The following is a 19333-nucleotide window of genomic DNA, read 5'->3' on the forward strand; positions in this document are numbered from 1 at the left end:
TAATAATACCCAAAAATGGCAAGTATTCAGTGTTTCCCACAGAATCTTATTCTTGTCAACACTAACACTAACTCTAGCACTAACACTAATACTAATACTAACACTAACACTAACACTAACACTAATATTAATACTAATACTAATACTCATACTAACGCTAACAATAACACTGATATAACATATTGATGCATACTTGTGTGACTCTGGTCAATATGTCACATTGAAATCAATTCAGTTAAGAACTTCCTATAGACAACCAGTGTAGTATTGATCTATTATACAATATGTAATCAAACTGCATCATATCCATCATATCAGAGGTTGATGACACTTTTAATATCAGGCCAATATTGCCCTGATATATTGTTCTAAGCCTACTTAGATTAGTAATGGTCGGTGCCTTGTTGTGCGGCAGCTGGACAACTGTGGTGTATTAGCAGCACTATGGAACAGTGTTTACAGTGTTTACATTAAGCCTCTTAATGAAGCCACAGTGAGGATAGTGTGGCTGCGTTGGTAGCAGCAGTGGTTGGGACAGCAGGAGGCTAACGGTTAGAGCTGCAGGCTTATGAAGGGAAGGTCGCTGGTTTGAATCCCACCGACTGGCTGAGAAAGTCCCCATGTGGATTGATGTCTATGTGCTTAAGTCACATCACTGGCTTCCCCTCTCCACATCTTAGTGAATCATTATTAAATCAAATTACCACCATTCACTCAGTGCTACGTGTAGCATTTTTAAACATCAATATATCACTGTCAAATTAATTATGATACCTTGGTATAATGACTGTAAACAAACAAGACCATGGTTGAAACGACTGCCTCTAGCTCACATCAGTGGTATTGTTACTGCTAGTGTTTCTCAAAATTAAGACCACATTTCCCATAAGCCCTCTTGCTTCCTGTAACAAAGATGTTGCTACTTGTCCCTCCTCCCCTCTCCCATCAGTCCGTGTGCGTTTGTTTTCTCTTTTGCTTTTTTACTGAAGAGGATAAACATGTTGGAATAGATTTTTCAATCAGACATCCACTCATTTCACCATCTACCAGCAGTGGTCTCTTCCTGTTTTGTGCCATAAAGCGATACAGCAGATTTCCCAAGAAATCTGACCTGGTTGCACACAATGTAAAATGCAGTTTAGATGCTGCCAGTCTTCTCAGTAATGGTCTCATTAATTACAGTAATTACAGTAATTATACTAACGTCTCAAAATTAGTGTAGTAATGATTTATTGCTGCATGTTGCACCTTTAAATTGAGCTGAAAGCCAATTCATAAAACTGAACTGAGCCCATTCAAAGCTTCAGCTTTATTACAATTGATAGTATACAGTATATCAGTTAACTGAATGACTGGCGATTTGATTTGGGATCAGTTTACTGAGTGATATGATTAGCTTTGAATTTAATAAATTGAATAAAGATGGCCTCCGTCCCCTTCTTGTGTTGTTTGTTATTTGTGAAGGGAGGGAGGAATTAAGAAAGCCACATAATGATAGAAATCAGACATGTCTGGCTACCTGTCATTTCCTGCTGCGTCACTGGCATCTTTCACTTCAATAGGCCCTTTTGTGACCACAGACAGACAAAATGGCTGGGCGGCCAAGGTGAAGTGCTACAGTCTCTCTCTCTCTCTCTCTCTCTCTCTCTCTCTCTCTCTCTCTCTCTCTCTCTCTCTCTCTCTCCCTCTTGCCTAAATCAGTCTCGGGCCCTTTTCTGCTCAAGATTTGTTTCCATTCATCTTATCCTTTGTCATGGCAACTCTCTCTCTGCCCCCCACCTCCCAATCTCTTTCTGTGTGTGTGTGTGTGTGTGTGTGTGTGTGTGTGTGTGTGCGTGTGTCAGTCCCTTACTTTGCAGGGGGTTCAGGTCATTTAGCCTGAAAGACAGATGGCTTCACTGAACATCATGTTACTGTAATGATGGCTGTCAATATTTGGTGTGTTTGTAAAACTTTGACCGAACACAGTCATATACTAAAGTGAAGATGTTGATCTCACCATGAAGAAGTTATCATGTGAAAGCTGCAGAGTTCCAGCAGAGCACAGGTAAACAACAGCAGCTCAGGCCTGGTGGAGATACAAAGCACTGCTGATGCTGTACCGCCCCCTAGTGGCTGAAGTGAGTAAGCAAAAATCCAGGGTCCTCGCCTTGTTTTCCAACGAAGCAGTGTCTATCTATCTATCTATCTATCTATCTATCTATCTATCTATCTATCTATCTATGGCAATGAGGTTTACTAAATGTTGTTTAAAGTTCAAAAGTAATTCATAATCAAAGTAAGCTCCTGCTTTAGATATAATTTAGCAGCCATGATGAAGGATCTACCGCTGGGTCAGCACTAACGCATCATTTAGTCTCATATTCTGTCTTAAAATCTTCTAAAGTTAAAAATGTCGCCATTGGGAATTGCACGCGTTTCCAGTGCAGTTTCACATGTTTCAGGAATTTTCTGAAACAACTGTTTAAAGGCAGATCGTCCAATCAGTATCAAAACAATGGCGCTTTATTCAAGAAAAGTCTGAAATCAAGAAACAAGCTGATTTGCATTAAAAGCAACTGAAATGATCTCACTCCACTGGCAGATTTTTTTGTACTTGTTTTTAAGAAAAATACGAATTTAGGACTAGGCCTAGTGGATCAAACGACTTGTTAAGATGGATTTATTGTTGCAGTGCAAACACCTCCTTACTGAATCATGTGTCAGCATTTTGCATTAAGGCAGAATAAAGCAGATCATGACTGGTAACAAGAAAAAAAGGCGATTTGCGGTGGAAACAAATGAAATCATCTCAACCCGCTGAAAATAAGATTAAGATTGATCCTTTGCAGTGTAAAAGTAGCCTCCACGCGGATACTTTGATTTAAGATGACTTGGCATGGGATGTGATGCTACATTTTGACATTCTGGGCCGTTTTCCAGACAGCCAGTGTGAATGGGGCTGTGGGAGACGCCTTGTGTGGTGTTTGGAGGTGGAAAGGCTGCAGTCCCATGGGTGTTTTCTCCTCGGCAGGCAGGGGCGTGGTCCCCGTCCTGCCTGGATCAGCACCAAGGCCAGCGACGGCTCACCGCAGCACTTTAACTTCTCCCGGACCAGACTATACTTTGAAAAGCTACAATTGTTTCTAGAGACTGAATCCTGTTTGGTAACAGCTCTCTCTGACTCAGGAGATCATATGCACCTTACTGACACATGCTGATTAGGGGTGTAACGAGGGCAAGCCCACCTAAAGACAATTTATATTAGAGCTTATACACATTTTTAGGTTGACATAATAGTAATTCACAGTATACTTAATAGTGAGTAGGATCAAAGTGATGTAAGTTATGTAAACATGGGGTGTAGGCTATATAAGAATAAATAAAAATAAAGAAAATATAATGTATTTTTGTTAATATTGGTGCCTTATGATGATCACAGGAGATCAGAGTTTACCCATGTTTGTATTTACCACTAAATCACTGGTGTTTACACATAGCGGGGCTGTGTAGATGAGGCTGTGCTGGTCTAGGACTGCCACAATCAGGCCACCGTGGTGAGCCTCATCCCGTATTCCGATATTGCGGAGGTCGGGGAGTGAGGGCGGCTGGATGCAGACTGCAGCACCAAAACACACTCTGGCGCACAGCTCTATACACACATCGATCCCATTTGCCGTTCTGCTGGGACAGCAAAGAAAAACTGCAATGACAGTGTTTAGCTGTCTAAGGTAACATGGGACAGTGTTCACCCTTTGGGACTTTACATATATCTATAGAGGGAAAAATGTGTCTAAGACAAGTAGCCTATCAACAAAGATGTGATTTATCCCCTTTTTCTTTATTATGATGTGGTGTTTATTTGCATGTCAATAAGTCGTTATTAACAGTCCATGACTAGTCCTAATTTGCAATAATAACTCTATGAGAGTGCAGTTTAATAGATCTATAAGTTGTCACAGCCAAATAGGCCTACTATAAAGCCATTTAACAAAGACTGTGATCTTAATTCAAAGTTGTTGCCGTGGATGTTCCAGTCGGCTGGTGATGAGCTTGTCAGAGGTACGAGGCTGAAAAGAGGAGCTGCATGAGTGAATTCGTGTTTCCCCAGAGGATGGAGGCTTTCTGCAAAAGCTTGCAGGTTTCCCCTCATCTCCTGTTGTCCCTGCGTCAAATGATGCGCCGGCGCCTTCACTATAAAAGCACCTGTCCTGGCCAGACTTCACTCGCATCTCACTTTCTCTCTCTCTCCCACACTCACACTCACACACTCCGAAACTCCACACACACACTCTCACACGCACGCACTCTCTCCCGCACAGAGCAGTGGGACCGGACACCGCCGAACCATGAGTTATTCCAGCGACATGTACAGCAGCAGCTCCTATCGGAAGATCTTCGGAGATGCCCCCCGGTCCGGCCGCGTGGCTCTGGGCAGCAGCAGCAGCCCGTCCCGCCTGCTCTCCTCGGGATACCGCAGCAGCCACCGCACTTATGGCGCCCCGACCGTGCTCTCCTCCTCCTACCGCAGGTCTGTGGGAGCTGGCCGCGTCTTCTCCTCCGTGCCGGACCCCGCGATGGACCTGACCCAGTCCACGGCGGTCACCAACGAGCTGAAGATCATCCGCACCAACGAGAAGGAGCAGCTGCAGGGCCTCAACGACCGCTTCGTGTCCTTCATCGAGAAGGTGCACAACCTGGAGCAGCAGAATAAGGTGCTGGAGGCCGAAGTCACGCTACTGCGTCAGCGCCACAACGAGCCCTCGCGCCTGCACGACCTGTACGAGCAGGAGATCCGCGAGCTGCGGGCGCGCGTGGAGGAGCTGACGCACGAGAAGAGCCAGATGCACCTGGACTGCGTGCAGATGAACGAGACGCTGGAGCGCGTGAGGGAGAAGCTGGAGGAGGAGACGAGGCTGCGCGAGGAGGCGGAGAACACCCTGAGGGGCTACCGGAAGGACGTGGACGACGCCACCCTGGCGCGCCTGGAGCTGGAGAAGAAAGTTGAGTCGCTGCTGGACGAGATCGCCTTCCTCAGGAAAGTCCATGAGGAGGAGCTGCAGGAGCTGCAGACGTCGCTGCAGGCCTCACAGGTACCAGCCTGCACGGTCACACACACACACACAACACCTCATAGTCCATATAGGAGTCACATTTATTACCAGGCACCAGTATGTCCCATCCTCAAAACCACTAGAATATTCCTTCACCCTGTCACAGCCCCACCACACAGACTGCATGAACTTACCCAAACTAAACATCACCTTAATATTCCATGATCAACAGTTTTCAATGTCATATCCCCGCAACATAGGCTACATGCTTTACCCTAGCCAAAAATCACCATAATATCCAAATAGACTCACCTTTGTGATCAGTTATCAATTTTCACTGTCACATCTCCACATCACTATGATATTTTTATGATATTCCTATGGACTTAGTTAGTGATGTTAGTGAGGATAGTCAGTCTGTGCTACTAAATAGTGTGTTATAATGACCTTATTGTACTTTTGTATCTCCTATAGTATCGCTATAATATCCTTATAATATTGTATAATATTCATTATAGAATTCTAAAATGTAAATAGCCTACTTGTTGTTTACATATTTGGCAAGTTCCCTGCAGGGTCCTAACAGTGAAAACATTTCTTCACTATTCTCTCCTCACATGAGGAATTGAACAGCTTAGTGTCACAGTTGGGTCATAAATTAAGTCTCTAATAGCTGCCATGTGGACTGTGTGTGTCTGTATGCACAGCATGCTGCGCCTCGTGCAAACTGAACACTGCGCACTGGAAAATTGATGGCACTGCAGTTCCGTTTCAGCACCTCGCCCCCCTCGCAGCCCCCCCCCCCCCCCCCCCCCCCCCCCCCCCCCCGCCCGTCATAAAACGGGCAAATGATCGTCTCTGCAGCGTCCACCGGGGCCCGTCACGCACTCATGCCAAGTTTAAAGTGAAGTTAAACGAAATCGTTACATGTTTGGGAGTTTGTATGCGGGACTCGTCTGTTGATGCGTTTTTTTTTTTTGCGCAAGCAGGTAATCGGTGCATTAGTGCCGTGCGTGCCTGTGCACAGTGCTGAGTGTGTGTGTGGGAGGAAGATAGAGAGAGAGCCTTGCAAGATATAAAGTATAAATATAGTTATCCTATAATACATTTTAGAAAGCTACTATACAAGCATCACAGCAAAACTGTAAGTCCCTAAAGGAATATTATAAGAGTATTATAGGAATGTTACAGTGATGCCATGGGGGATTTAAAAAAATGCCCCAAAGTGCGATAAGGTCACTATAAACTTCCTATGGAGTACCACAGACACACTATAAGTCCCTGTAGGGATATTATGGGAATATTATAGCGATTTGTCCTTAGGGGAGGTAGAGAGAGGGGGGGGGGTGGGGGAGGGAGGGTTGAGAAATGCGGAGAAATAGCGCATAATCCAGGGGTGTGGTCGTCCCAGGAGGCAGGGCAGGATCAACTCTGAGCAGCGCACCAGCAGATGGTTTGATCCAGACTAACTCAACTTAACTGTCCTCTTCATGTTTTTACAACAGAACATCTTTCATCATTCAATACTGCACTGCTTAGTCTGGAAAAAACAAAACAACAAAAAAACAAGTTGTGTAGTTCTTGCCTGGGAACCCAACACACACACACACGCACACACACACACACACACACACACACACACACACACACACACACACACACACAGGACGGACGGACGTACCAGGCGGACTTGTTCTCATTTACAAAGCAGTCAATATTATTGATTCATGTTCAAATATAGAAGCTCCTCAAGGTTACTCAGAGTTTTATGGAGCTATTACTTATATAACTTTACCACTGATCAAGCTGCAGTGCAGGGTGAACTAAAAAGACAAAATACATTTATACTTTGGAGAGAAAGAATTAAATATTGCAGCCTGCAACTTTAGTGCAACTTTGCGCAGAAATCAATACAGACAATGTCCAGTATTGAGTGAGTCATTCAGCAGAGTGATGGTTGCCGGGGAGATTCCTCCAGGGTTTCTCCTCCAGCCTGCAGGGAATGTTATTGCTATATAAGCTACTGACAGCACAGCTCCCTCCAGCACAGAGAAGCCTGAGTCAGCAGTCGATTCATCAGCCCTGCAGCAGTCCACCTCAGCAGCTGCAACACAGAGAGCTCACCATATACATAATATACTGTATATACATACCATTTACTGTCCCGAAGGAAATACAGTCTGCTAACGGCAGCACATCAAACACACAGCAAACAGCTCTTACAGTTAAGTTAGGAGTCTATTTATTTGCATCAAGATCGTTTTTGAGCTTTATTTATGCAGCGGAAGGCGACTGAGCATGCTCGCTCTTTTCCACGTTCATACAGTTCCACACATTCACACTGGGAGCGGCCCAGTACAACCACAGTCCTCTACTGGTGGCCACAGAGCTGGGGGTTCAGTGCCTTGCTCAAGAGCACCTTGACACTAGATGTTGATGGAGGGGAGAGTGTTTCTCATTCACTGTCCTCACCCACATTTTCCCGGCTGGTCCAGGGATTTGAACTGGCGACTTCCCGCTCACAATCCTGCTTCTGTAACCTGTAGGCTGCTGCCCATTACTCAGGATGAGATGAAAACTTTTATGATCCCTGTAGGGAAATTAGGTTTTTGCAGCAGCAAAAGTAATATGATTCAGCAGGGGGAAAGGCAAATAGAATATACAAATAAGCAATAAAAAACAAATACAAACGATACAGCAATAAAATAGAATGCAAACAATTATGCAGTTCTCTAAATGTATGCTGGCACACATGTAGACTGTATTAGTTGGAAATATGATATGCATGGATTAAGTTACAAGTGTCACTGCACTTACTTACAGATGTTACTAGTATGTATAAACATCATAATAATAAGCGCTAATGCTTCCAAACCCCACTGACCCCACTGACCCCACTCCCCTCCTCCCCCTCTCTTCTCTCCAGGTGTCAGTGGAGATGGACATGAGCAAGCCGGACCTGGCCGCCGCCCTGAAAGACATCCGGGCCCAGTACGAGAACCTGTCTGCCAAGAACCAGGTCCAGGCTGAGGAGTGGTACCGCTCCAAGTTCGCCAACGTGACCGAGGCGGCCGCCCGCAACCAGGACGCCATCAAGCACTCCAAGGAGGAGCTGAGCGAGTACCGCAGGCAGGTGCAGGCCCGCACCCTGGAGATCGAGTCCCTCAGGGGCCACAACGAGGCCCTGGAGAGGCAGATCGCTGAGATGGAGGATCGCCACGGCAACGAAATTGGAGAGATGCAGGTACGTAAACGGCAGGGGGCGGGGAGAATTTGTTGTTGTTATTTGTGTATTTGCTTGCCTCCATCACTTTAATCTTCAATGCACCCTCTCTTTGTTCAGTGTGATAAGCCAAAAGCATCTCAGATGATATTTGCAATGCAATGCAAATGCTATTATTTCAGTGTATGTGTGTAGGAAACCATCCCTATTCACAAGATGACATAACACAAGTGCTAATATTTCATGTTGTGTGTGTGTGTGTGTGTGTGTGTGTGTGTAGGACACCATCCAGCAGCTGGAGTCTGCCCTGCGCAGCACCAAGGGAGAGATGTCCCGCCACCTGCGTGAGTACCAGGACCTGCTGAACGTCAAGATGGCTCTGGACATCGAGATCGCTGCCTACAGGTCCGACATGTTCACACAGACATATTCTGACAGTAGAGGGTTAATCCGTTTTTGGGAGAGTGAATTGACCTGAATTTGAGTGTTATTTTTATGTTGTGCCGTACATGGCCGCATCCCACATGAGATTCTATGACACATTTAGTTTTTAACATAAACATGAGCAACAATAATGGTGATTATTGCGTTTTACATGTTGCTGTTGTCATATGATTTGGTGGTTTTCATGATTTTACTTCAGTGGGAATATTACATGCTCCTCTCTGAGTTGGGATAATTCTATTACCTTGTGAAACCCTTTCAAAACGTATTGGATAAACTAAAAAACCATAAACAAAAGGGACAGTTTTGTTTTTTAAATCCAGAAAACATCTTGACATTTTGGAGATAAAAGGCTTTCACATGATGCTATATATGCAATTTGGAAAAAAATCAATTCTATCCAGAGAAACATATCATTTTGCAATGAAAGGTCTTTAGATGACTTTAATAGTAGCCAGGAATGTGCTTAAATTTCACGCCAAAAATCTGTTTATAAGAGCATTTTTTTTCAAATGGCGGGAATGAAACTCTTTTCTTTTCGGTGAAAACTCAGGGATAAATTACTGTCTTATGCAAGTTGATATCCCTCTTTCACATGGAGGGATCAATTCTTTCCCCACTGCAACAAGATAGATGAGGGGAAGCGATACAGCGTGAGAACTTCCAGTAATCTAACTCAGCAACAGCAACAGTAACGATGTTCTGGGCTAATATGCCAAAACAGACAGCAGAGGTGTTGCCACTGATATCCCAATGATATGATATCCCCCCCAGGAGAAACACACTGGGATAATAATAGTAACAATCCGGAGTAGACGATGACGTTATCTCCCTCCCTCCCTCCCTCTGTCTGTCTGTCTATGCAGGAAGCTGCTGGAGGGCGAGGAGTGCCGCCTCAGCACAGTGGGCGGGGCCATGCTCCAGTCCAGCTACCCGGGCTTCTCCTATTCGTCGGCCCGCACCTACACCCTGGGAGCGTACAGGAGGGCCGGAGCCAAGCCCGAGGAGGAGGAGGAGGAGGAAGAGGAGGAGAAGGAGGAGGAGGAGGAGGGAGAGGAGGCCGAGGAGGAGGGAGAGGAGGCCGAGGAGGGGGAGGAGGGAGAGGAGGGAGACGACCAGGAGGAGGGCAAGGGCGAGGAGGAGGAGGAAGAGGAGGAGGAGGAGGAGGAGAAGCCGAAGGGGAAGGAGGAGGAGAAGGATAAGAAGAAGGGAGGCGCCACCGGCAAGAACAGCAAGAGCTAAACTGCTCGAGTTGTCATCTTCAACATCGTTACCATCATCATCATCATCATCAATACCTTCCTCATCCCACCAATCCACTCTCTGTCTCACTCACTCACTCATACGGATCTGGTCCCGTCCCCTGTTGATCTCTGCTTCATCAGACACACACACACACACACACACACACACACACACAAACACACACACTTCTGCACACTCCACTCTGTTTGTCTCTGTTTGCTCTGCAATTCACAAGTGATTAGTGTTCAAACTAAACTTTATTAGATGGAGAAGAGGCTTGGACTAGCTGGAGATGGAGAGGGAATAGACAAGAGTGATGTCCTACAGATATACTGACATGGCAGGAGAGCTTCATCCACTCATATATCCTGGATAGAGTGTTTAGGAGCCTCTCTTGTGATTTTACATCATAGAAATGCAGAGTGAAGGACAGAAAAGCGAGCATGATGCCAGGAAATGTGATAAGCTTGAAGCGGGGGATGATGTTGCCCTATGTGAGCCGCAGTTAATGTGCCATTAATGATCGATATGAGGGTTTAAGAGCAATCCAAAACCCTGAAAAGTCACAATTCTGGTAGCACACTGACATTTAGATCAGCGCACAGGTCTGGAGCATAGGAAACAACTCAACCGTCCAACTTTTACGGTGCTATTTGATTTCTACATATAAAAGTTGGAGAGTAGCCTACTGTAAGTAGGGGGTTTTATCGTAGAAGGTGCTCTTCCAGCCGATGTTAGCTCGAAATCCAGAGGGAGAAAACCCTGCCTCCTTTTCATAAGTGCAAACGGCTTCTTTCCGAACGACAAGTACAACCACACAGCTTCGCACAGCAGGTGAATGCTTTTCCACGCCTCTCTTTCATTCACTCCGGAAAGAAAGAATGTTCTGTCCATTTTGCCCCACCCCCCCCACCCCCCCCCCCACCTGGTTTTGCATCTCTTCCCACCACGACAAAAGGAAATGTAAGCATTTAGCGTTAACCATTCACCCCCTCCCCCCCTCCTCTTTTTGTCACTGCAGTGTCACAGCACGGCAAGAATGGCAACCCGGAGCTCTGGAAAACTGTATATACCAAGTTCAAATGTGCTGGGAGGGAGGGATGTATTTTCAGAAGGGAGGACTGGGTTATGCTGCAGCTCCTCTATTGGGGAAACCTTTGGGAATGAAAAATGTAGAGTTTAAATTGCTGCTATATATCACATATATTATTATTTTTTTGAAGTATGAATTACCCCCCCTTTGATTGATTCATTTGTCAATGAGTAGTATAAATCAGTCACCTAACCTGCCAGAATCCAAACTCCTTCCCTTCCCATATTAGAGAAAACCAGCCTTGCTTTTCTGTTTTTTTTTTTCCCTCAGGCAAACATCTAGTGTTGCTGTTTTTTTCTTTAGCTGGAGATAGGAAAGAAGGTGAAAGAAGGTGAAAGAAGGCGAGGGTGGCTGTGAGCGTTCGGGCAGCTGACGGTGACATCGACGGCCCTCCACTCAGACTGCATGTGGCAGGCGGGGCAGATGCCGCCGGGGTCATGGTCACATGGTACGGCGCCGCATACAAGGGCTAATATCACCATAACCCCTTCTACCGCCTATAGCCCCGAACCCCTACCAACACCCACTGCAACCTGCAGTCTGACGGGGAGACACAAGCTGTGTGAGGAGGAATCAGATAGCAGGCTCTAGGTCAGGTTAAAAATGAAAGTGGAGGAGGGAGGGAGGGAGGGAGGGAGGGAGGGGTGGGTGTCACATGGCCGTGTGAGAGGAGGTTTACAAATCTGAGCTGTGAAAACGGGACATTTTTCCTGAGCATATGGCCAATGAACTCCAGGATCCTACTGTAAAATGGCCTGTTGTTCTCAAGCTATTTTTTTGTAAGCTTCCAGAGAACAGAAGTGAAAAGAAAGGCATAGATTGCAACGTAAAATAAAGATGTCAAAGACTTGATGGAGGGTGTTTATCTGTTTTTCCTAATTTCACCCCCTTGGCTTTTTATTACTTTTCGTTGTTGACAAATGAATCAACCAACGGGCATGAATGCATGGCCTGAGTCTTGGAGCTTGAATATCTGGGGATGGGATAGATTTTTGCTTGTTGAGTGTTAGAAATAATAAAAAAAAAAATTGCCTTAACCATGACTGAAAGTAAAAAACATATTTTCACCTGCATCTCACTTGTTTCTGGGGTGGTGGAGGAGTGCTGACACTTTACAGACCGTTCTGCTATACAACTGTGACTGTATGTGCTGCTATCTCATGCAGTGATATTCCTCTCAAAGCCAAATAAAGACATTTATTAACCAAATGTTCACTGTTTCCCCGTGTCTTCAGTTTCATAAAACCCAGAAGTAAACATGAGAGAAGTGACTGTATGCATACACAGGCTTGAAATAACAATAAGGGGAAAATTATGTAAATAAAACCCCATTGCTTAAGGCTTCAACCTCTGTGATGTGCATAGGTGCACATCAACAAACAAGACATTTATTAACTAGACACTTTCTCCCTGTGTCTTCAATTTCAGTAATAATACATGCATGTAGTATATACAGTAGACTTGACATAGCAAGAAGTGACATGACAGTAAGTGAAAATGATATTTAGATGTGAATGTAATTTCATTCCATAGCTGTTAACTGTGTTATGTGAATAGGTTTATATCTGGAAATTTTGAATTTTTGATGATTGCATTAAAACTACTGTAGAATAGAGTGATATCTATTCAGTTCTATTTACAGCTAAATACATTCAAAAGTTCAGCCTTAACAACAAATGATGCTATCCATAAATTAATATCTAAAAACTAGCAAACACAACAAAGAGAGTAAAAGCAATATATGCAGTAAATCTATTGTAAGAGAGTGGAATCTGTATATTACTATTCACAGTATTATAGCAATAATATTCACCATAATAACCAATGATGCTGTTTGAAAACTTGTTGATAGGGATGAGGTGGAACTTAATGAGGACAACGCTATTTTGATTACATTCCTACATTAAAAACACACTATAATCAATACAAAATAAAATGCACCAATAAAACATACAGATAAAAACAAATAAAACATACAAATATACACACTCATGAATACATATATAATTTCACAGGATTCATGGATAGATTAAACGTACAAAACAACTATAATATAAAATCTAGACCCAGTGACCTCTGAACATGGTTTATAAATTGTCCTTTGAATAAGCTCTGAGTAGCATCAGGAAGCTTATTCCATGAAGATACTGCTGCTACCACATTCTGTTTAAATCTTGGGAAAACACAGTTTGAAGTCATAACTGCTCTGGAAGTGACTGAGTGCCTACTCAACAAATTTCAATCTGTTACAGAATAATCTGGGCATTTTATTCTTTTGGGCACTATAAAACAGATTGTCAATTATATCTTTAACAGATGTCCACTGCAGCGCATTATTCATTTGTAAAATTGGAATGTCAATCTTAAAATTATCCTTGCTGCTTTATTTTGTGCAATCTGCAGACTCTTTATTTCTCCAGTTGCAGCATTACATCAAACACTGGCACAATAATTTATTTGATGTAGCAATTTTCACATTACACATTCTAAGAATTGATTTTGGCCCCGTTTCACATTAGCATACTGTAACCCTGTGTTTCTGGGGATAACCCTGCTGACCCTGATCTTGACCAGGACCAGCTAGCCCCGGGCTGAAGTCAGGGTTAACCCACTTTGAACTGTTTGAATTGCCAGTGTGAAAGCCCTCGTAGTCCCGGGCTAACGGCCATCTTGGCCTGGGGCTACGAAGACTCTGAACCTGCTCTTTGCCCTGGGCTAAGCGTAAAGTGAAAAGTGAAATCAGAACTTGGCTTACTTGTCCCAGTACCTTCCATGGCAGATACCTTCTTGTTACTAACTATTTTCTTGCAGAGATGTGAAATATGAGAAGTCCAGGACGAACTGTCCCATTTCTGGTTGCTCACTATACTCTGGTAAAAGACGAATTGGTCTACTGACTAAAGGACTTTTTACTGTCCTTATTGGATATAGTTTTGCTTGCCTCCACACTTTTGAAGACTGTCCTGTGAGAAACCAATTACACAGATATGTAAGGAGACAGACAATCTGAAATGCAGCATATGCATCTATGCCATTCCTTGAAGACAGTTGTATCCTTCCAAATTAATATTAAAATCACGAAAAAACATATATTTATTATCCTCTGTTGTTCCATCAATGCTACAAGTAATCTAAATAGGATCTATTGGATCTAGCAGGCCTATACACAAACCCAAGAATAGGAGGCTGATAAGGCAGTTGTATTTGAATGCAAATCACCTCAATGTGATTAACAATTGAAATTATTCTGAATATTGCCTGGGGAAGGCTTGGCATAATCGGTTATTTTTTTGCATTTGAGTCTTAGATTTTTTTGTTAGATTTGACAGTGTTTTTCATCATCTCATCTGCCAAGGTCTCACATGCCTTCTGATAAAAAAATAATCAATGAACTGTTCGTCCCAACGCTTTCAGACGATTCCAGTGTAATCGACAAATGCGAGCTGTCCAGAGGCGGGACACAGTCAGATGAGGGTGACCGTCACTGGTATCTCAAAGTCTCATCGACTCACACATCACTGCAGAATGAAGCTGACATTGACTGAGGAGAGGATTAAGTCCACAGAAAAAAACATTTAGAAAACCTTTATTTAAACCTTTTCTCTTTTTCAGCAACCTCCTGCTTCACATTCATTCACTTACACATGTTCATACCTTGTTACTGTTGGCCTCTAGGCAGCATCACTTGAATATTTACAGTGTTAAGTGCCTTGCTTGAAGGCACCTTGACAGCGGTTGTTATTGGAAAACAAGAGAGTTACTCCTTCACTTCACTTCCCCCACACAGATTTTCACCGCCAGCGAACAAACCGGCGGCGTCTTCTTTAACCTTTAGGCTGCAGCCGCTCCCCTTTTTAGCTAATGGGCGGAGCTGCATAGCTGCTTATTATCTGCTCATCTCAGCTTCTCTCAGCCTGCACCCAGAGGTGAAAGATGGGGCCGGCAAAGATGGATGGTAGCTGCCAACAGTGGCCCACCGGCGCGGCCGTCAACGGCAAGGACTTCATCACAGCTCGAGTCTATTTGTCTCCCTGCTCACACTCTGTAGCCCTCTGTGTGTGTGTGTGTGTGTGTGTGGGGGGGAGCATCAGCACAGTGGCAAAAACATTATTAGCACCAACAGGCGATCGATAGAAAACCACAGAATGTTGGCAAATGTTTTCGACTAAGGTATTGGATGAAAAGAAGCACACGTGGGTTTCAGGGAAGGAAAATGCAACATGATACAGCAAAGTAAAGGACAGAAAACACACACTCCTCTCTGCACACACACACACACACAGGGAAATCTTATATCAAGAAGTTAAAGAGTGGTGCTTTTCATCACTGTCAATACTGGAAAAGAGATAAGGATAAAGATGAAAACGGTCTCTGTTACTCATTGTCTTTCTATTGGGGTGTAACCGCAACATTTGCATCTGTTAGTGTTGGCAGCGACGGTCGGTGTGTGTGTGTGTGTGTGTTGTCCCACACACACACACACACACCGACCGTCGCTGTCTGCAGAGAGGGTTAGGTTACTTTCCAAATGTAATCCATTACATGACTCAATACATCCACTAAATCATGGGTCGCTTCCTTTTTGATGACTTTGCCTAAAACACAATGTACCACTCAAATGATTAACTTAAAACCAGTCTCATTATCATAATCTTTACATGCCATTATGGTAACATGTGGAAAATGCTCTGCTCAAAAATGCCTGAATCGCTGATGTTTTTGATTTCAGTGTTTGTCAATAACTGCACATGATTACAGTTAACAATTTTTTAACTGTTGTCGTGTAAATCCCATTACATGCTGCTGCAGCCCGAGCCTGTCTCTCTGTATGCCGGACACAGTGTGAGTGATGCTGAGTCTTTCCTCCGTGACACGAGGAGAGTTATGACTTGGCATGGGCCACTGGGGCCTGCGATGGGAGAGAGAGAGAGAGAGAGAGAGAGAGAGAGAGGGAGAGAGAGTGTCAGAGGGCAGATTTATTGAAAATTCAAGAATCTGATCAATCGCATTGCTCCGCAGACCGGTGGCCGGAGAGAGTGTGTGTGGGTAGGCGTCCTTGATTGGGCCGGGCCGCTGCGTGCGTGGTGAGCTGTGCCGTCAGCACATTCTGCTGTGGTGGAGGAGCATACATAATTGAACCGCTCTCCTCCTCCACTGCCCTCCCGAGGCCCGTAGAGATAAAGCAATAAATCCCGAACCTCAGCAATCAACAACAACCACCCTTCCCTATCCCTGTTGATGGGCGGACGCAAGTAATTAAATCTCCTCTTTAAACCGAGTTAAACGCACACTCCTCTTTGACCTTGCTATTGCACGTTGGAGGTTTGGCTGGCTGGCTCATTGGGTTTCTGAAACCTTCTCAAATGGGTTGAAGTGACAGTTTCGGACACTGCCAGCAATGCTCAGCTTGTACTCACTGTTTAGGGGTTTACTTTTCACCACATGTTAGTAATAGTTGTCATTATGCACATAGGAGAACTCTTATAAGCTTTTAAAAACAGTTGGGTCAGGATAGGATGACTGTCACTCTTCAACACTTGTCTCCAACTCCTTTTCAAGCACAAAGATGATTGTTTTCATTCATTGTTTCTGTCCTCTCTCTCTCTCTCCTCCCTCCATCTCTCTATCCTTCTGTCTCTCTGTCTGTCTGACTCCCTCTCTCTCTCTCTCTCTCTCTCTCTCTCTCTCCCTGTTACTCCATTGCTATATATAGACTTCTGCATTGCAGATGTCCCAGAGCCCTGCAGTTCTGGAGGAGCTGCTGAGGAGTCCCGGCCAAAAAATTTCGACTGCCTGACACACGCACACACACACACACACACACACACACACACACAGCCCAGCCGGCGGAAACAACACACTCCTGTTAGCCGACACCACAGGACGGGCCGGCACAGCATGACTGGACTCAATGCTGCCGTACACACACACACACACACACACACACACACACGCAAGCTGCCGTGTAGCATGACTGAGCAAAGTCCAAGGCATCATACTGCAGCAAGGATGAAGTGCCCCCCACAGAATACAGCCATAACCACTGCAGTGTGTGTGTGGGTGGTGGAGGGGGTGAGGAGGGGGGGGGGCATTCTTGTTGTCATGCTAATTTTTCTGAAACACCCCCCCCCCCTCCTCTCTTCTTTCATGCTTTTTTCAAATAAAAAAAACAACATTGCAGTGTTTTGTTTTGGTTTTTTTAAAATCTGAGACATGGATAGTGAATCATCTCCTCCCCCAAAACTTATGTATTAGTATGAATTACTGTATATATATAAAATACATCATGTTCCATACTGCAAAAGCAATGTATTGTCAATAGGTTTTTACTGGGGAACATCACTATACATATATTTAGGTGCAGGATGGCAGCATACCAGATCTCCCAGCTCCTGTTTTTTTTTCCTTTTCAGACAAATCAAAAATTAAAGCAGGAGCAAGAAATTCAATAATTTAAAGGTTATTACAGCATGGGTAGAAGGAGAAATTCATGGAAGCCTGCAGACATTAACACCAGGACTGGGGAGTAATGAATTAAACTACTACAAATTACTGTAGTCTTACAGAAATTACAAAAAATTGGCAAAAATCGTAAGAATTACAGACATAACTTTTAAAAAATATGCGATTACAGGGAAAATGTGTCTTGACTGAGAGAGCATAGGTTCTAACAATACAAACAGCATTTTACACATCTGAAATAATGGTTGATTATGGCTGTCAATAATGGCAAAAAGTGTTATTCAAATAACAGTCTGTAATTTGGAAGAAATTGTCTCTATCTTACTTTGTATCCTATTGATTTTACAGGCAAAATAATCCATGAAGCAGATTATGTAGCTGAGGTTGAATATTCCATTCAGTTACCTTCATGCAGGTAATCTGTAATTGCGTTTTGAAAGTCACCTACACGGCTTGATTTAATCTCTCCTGCATGATACTGTGAGACTCCGGTGAGTCATAACTCACTGTGCACCAGCCAATGTTCTCTACTGGCAACATTATTTTAGCTAAATTTATACAGAAATCAAAAGCAGTCAAACAAATCACTATGGGAGAGGTGAAGTGGTGCATTCTAATGAAACAACTTGCTGCAGATTGTTTCATGTAAACTCTGAATGTTCTCTGGTTTTGTAGATTATTGCCTGGTACAGTTATAACAGAGATACTGTGGAGGGTCTTGTCACGGAAATAAACCTAAATGAACACTATTCTTAACACTATTCTGCTTTGTTGGTGCTTGTTCTCTTTACCTGTTTATTCATCACTGATTCGCTGTTATAGAGACGTAACACCATACAATGTGATGCTAACACTATTGAACTGTTGTGTTTGGACTGCAATGCTCCCCTCCTTTCACTTCTACAACAGAGGGAGGCCATTAAGTATTTATACTGCTGGCTCCTGTCACGACATAGGGCACAAACACACACACACACACACACACACACACACACACACACACACACACACAGAGTTTTTGTGAGCTTTTGCTGCCGCTTGGTGTTAAAGGTGAAAATTGCAGATGGATTTTAAAGCAAGAGAGCATCAGTTCTCCAGCCCACTATAAACACCACAGGGCCTTAATGTAAAACTCGTCTGGCTATCATAAGCCTATGTAAAATCAATAGTGCCATGATGAAGACTTATCTAAGAAATGTTCTTCCTAAATATGTATGTACGATGAAGAAGGAAGATTTTTGTTGTTAAGATTTAGAAAAGAACTGCATAACTTTTATTGTATTTAGATAAGAACTGCATAGCTGCATAATATTGGTGAGGTAAGTGGAGACAGGGATAGCTAATGTAAGTTTTCACTGCTATACATTCTCTCATTATACTACCTTTTAGTGAATGAAACAAGAATAGGCTATAGTGAAATGAAACTTTCAAAATCTTTCATTTTGCTCAGGGTGTCTTAGGACTCTTTGGGAACTGTAATAGATTAACTATGTAATTATTAAGTCCCTGCCAGAACACAAAAACGTTTAGTAACTGTTATAGATGCATTGTTTAAGATACTAAATGGTGATCTAGAATTGTTGAACACATCACCAACATTAAACAGAATTGATCTTGAATGCATCCCACAGCTCCCTAGGGTGCTACGACCGTTACGTCAGAGGATCCTGCCAGCTGCATCAAGCTCGCCAGATTTAGCCAGAATAATACCGGAAGTTAGGTGATGTTGCCTTGAAAATAAAAGCCTACATTTTGCCACTTTTGACAAACCCATATGGCTATGACTATATAATAAACTTTATTTATATAGCACTTTAAAAAGAAATACAAAGA

General features: G+C 43.6%; 1 protein-coding gene across 1 annotated transcript; it reads left to right on the forward strand.

The window, feature by feature from the left end:
- Positions 1 to 4328: 4328 nt before the first annotated feature.
- Positions 4329 to 16213, forward strand: neff1 (neuronal intermediate filament family member 1). Its single transcript, XM_071922221.2, has 6 exons — positions 4329 to 5072; positions 7960 to 8277; positions 8537 to 8661; positions 9567 to 9931; positions 15962 to 16000; positions 16206 to 16213. The coding sequence occupies exons 1-6, from the start codon at positions 4329 to 4331 to the stop codon at positions 16211 to 16213; spliced, it is 1599 nt and encodes a 532-aa protein (XP_071778322.1).
- The last annotated feature ends 3120 nt before the right edge of the window (positions 16214 to 19333 follow it).

The sequence above is a fragment of the Centroberyx gerrardi genome, chromosome 8 (assembly GCF_048128805.1).
Source record: "Centroberyx gerrardi isolate f3 chromosome 8, fCenGer3.hap1.cur.20231027, whole genome shotgun sequence".
Taxonomy (NCBI): Eukaryota; Metazoa; Chordata; class Actinopteri; order Beryciformes; family Berycidae; genus Centroberyx; species Centroberyx gerrardi.

Bases quoted from the DNA above. Each gene is read 5' to 3' on its own strand.
- neff1 (XM_071922221.2), top strand. From the start codon at position 4,329: ATGAGTTATTCCAGCGACATGTACAGCAGCAGCTCCTATCGGAAGATC. The intron at 8,278-8,536 runs GTACGTAAACGG...GTGTGTGTGTAG, and splicing joins ACGAAATTGGAGAGATGCAG to GACACCATCCAGCAGCTGGA. The intron at 8,662-9,566 runs GTCCGACATGTT...CTGTCTATGCAG, and splicing joins ATCGAGATCGCTGCCTACAG to GAAGCTGCTGGAGGGCGAGG.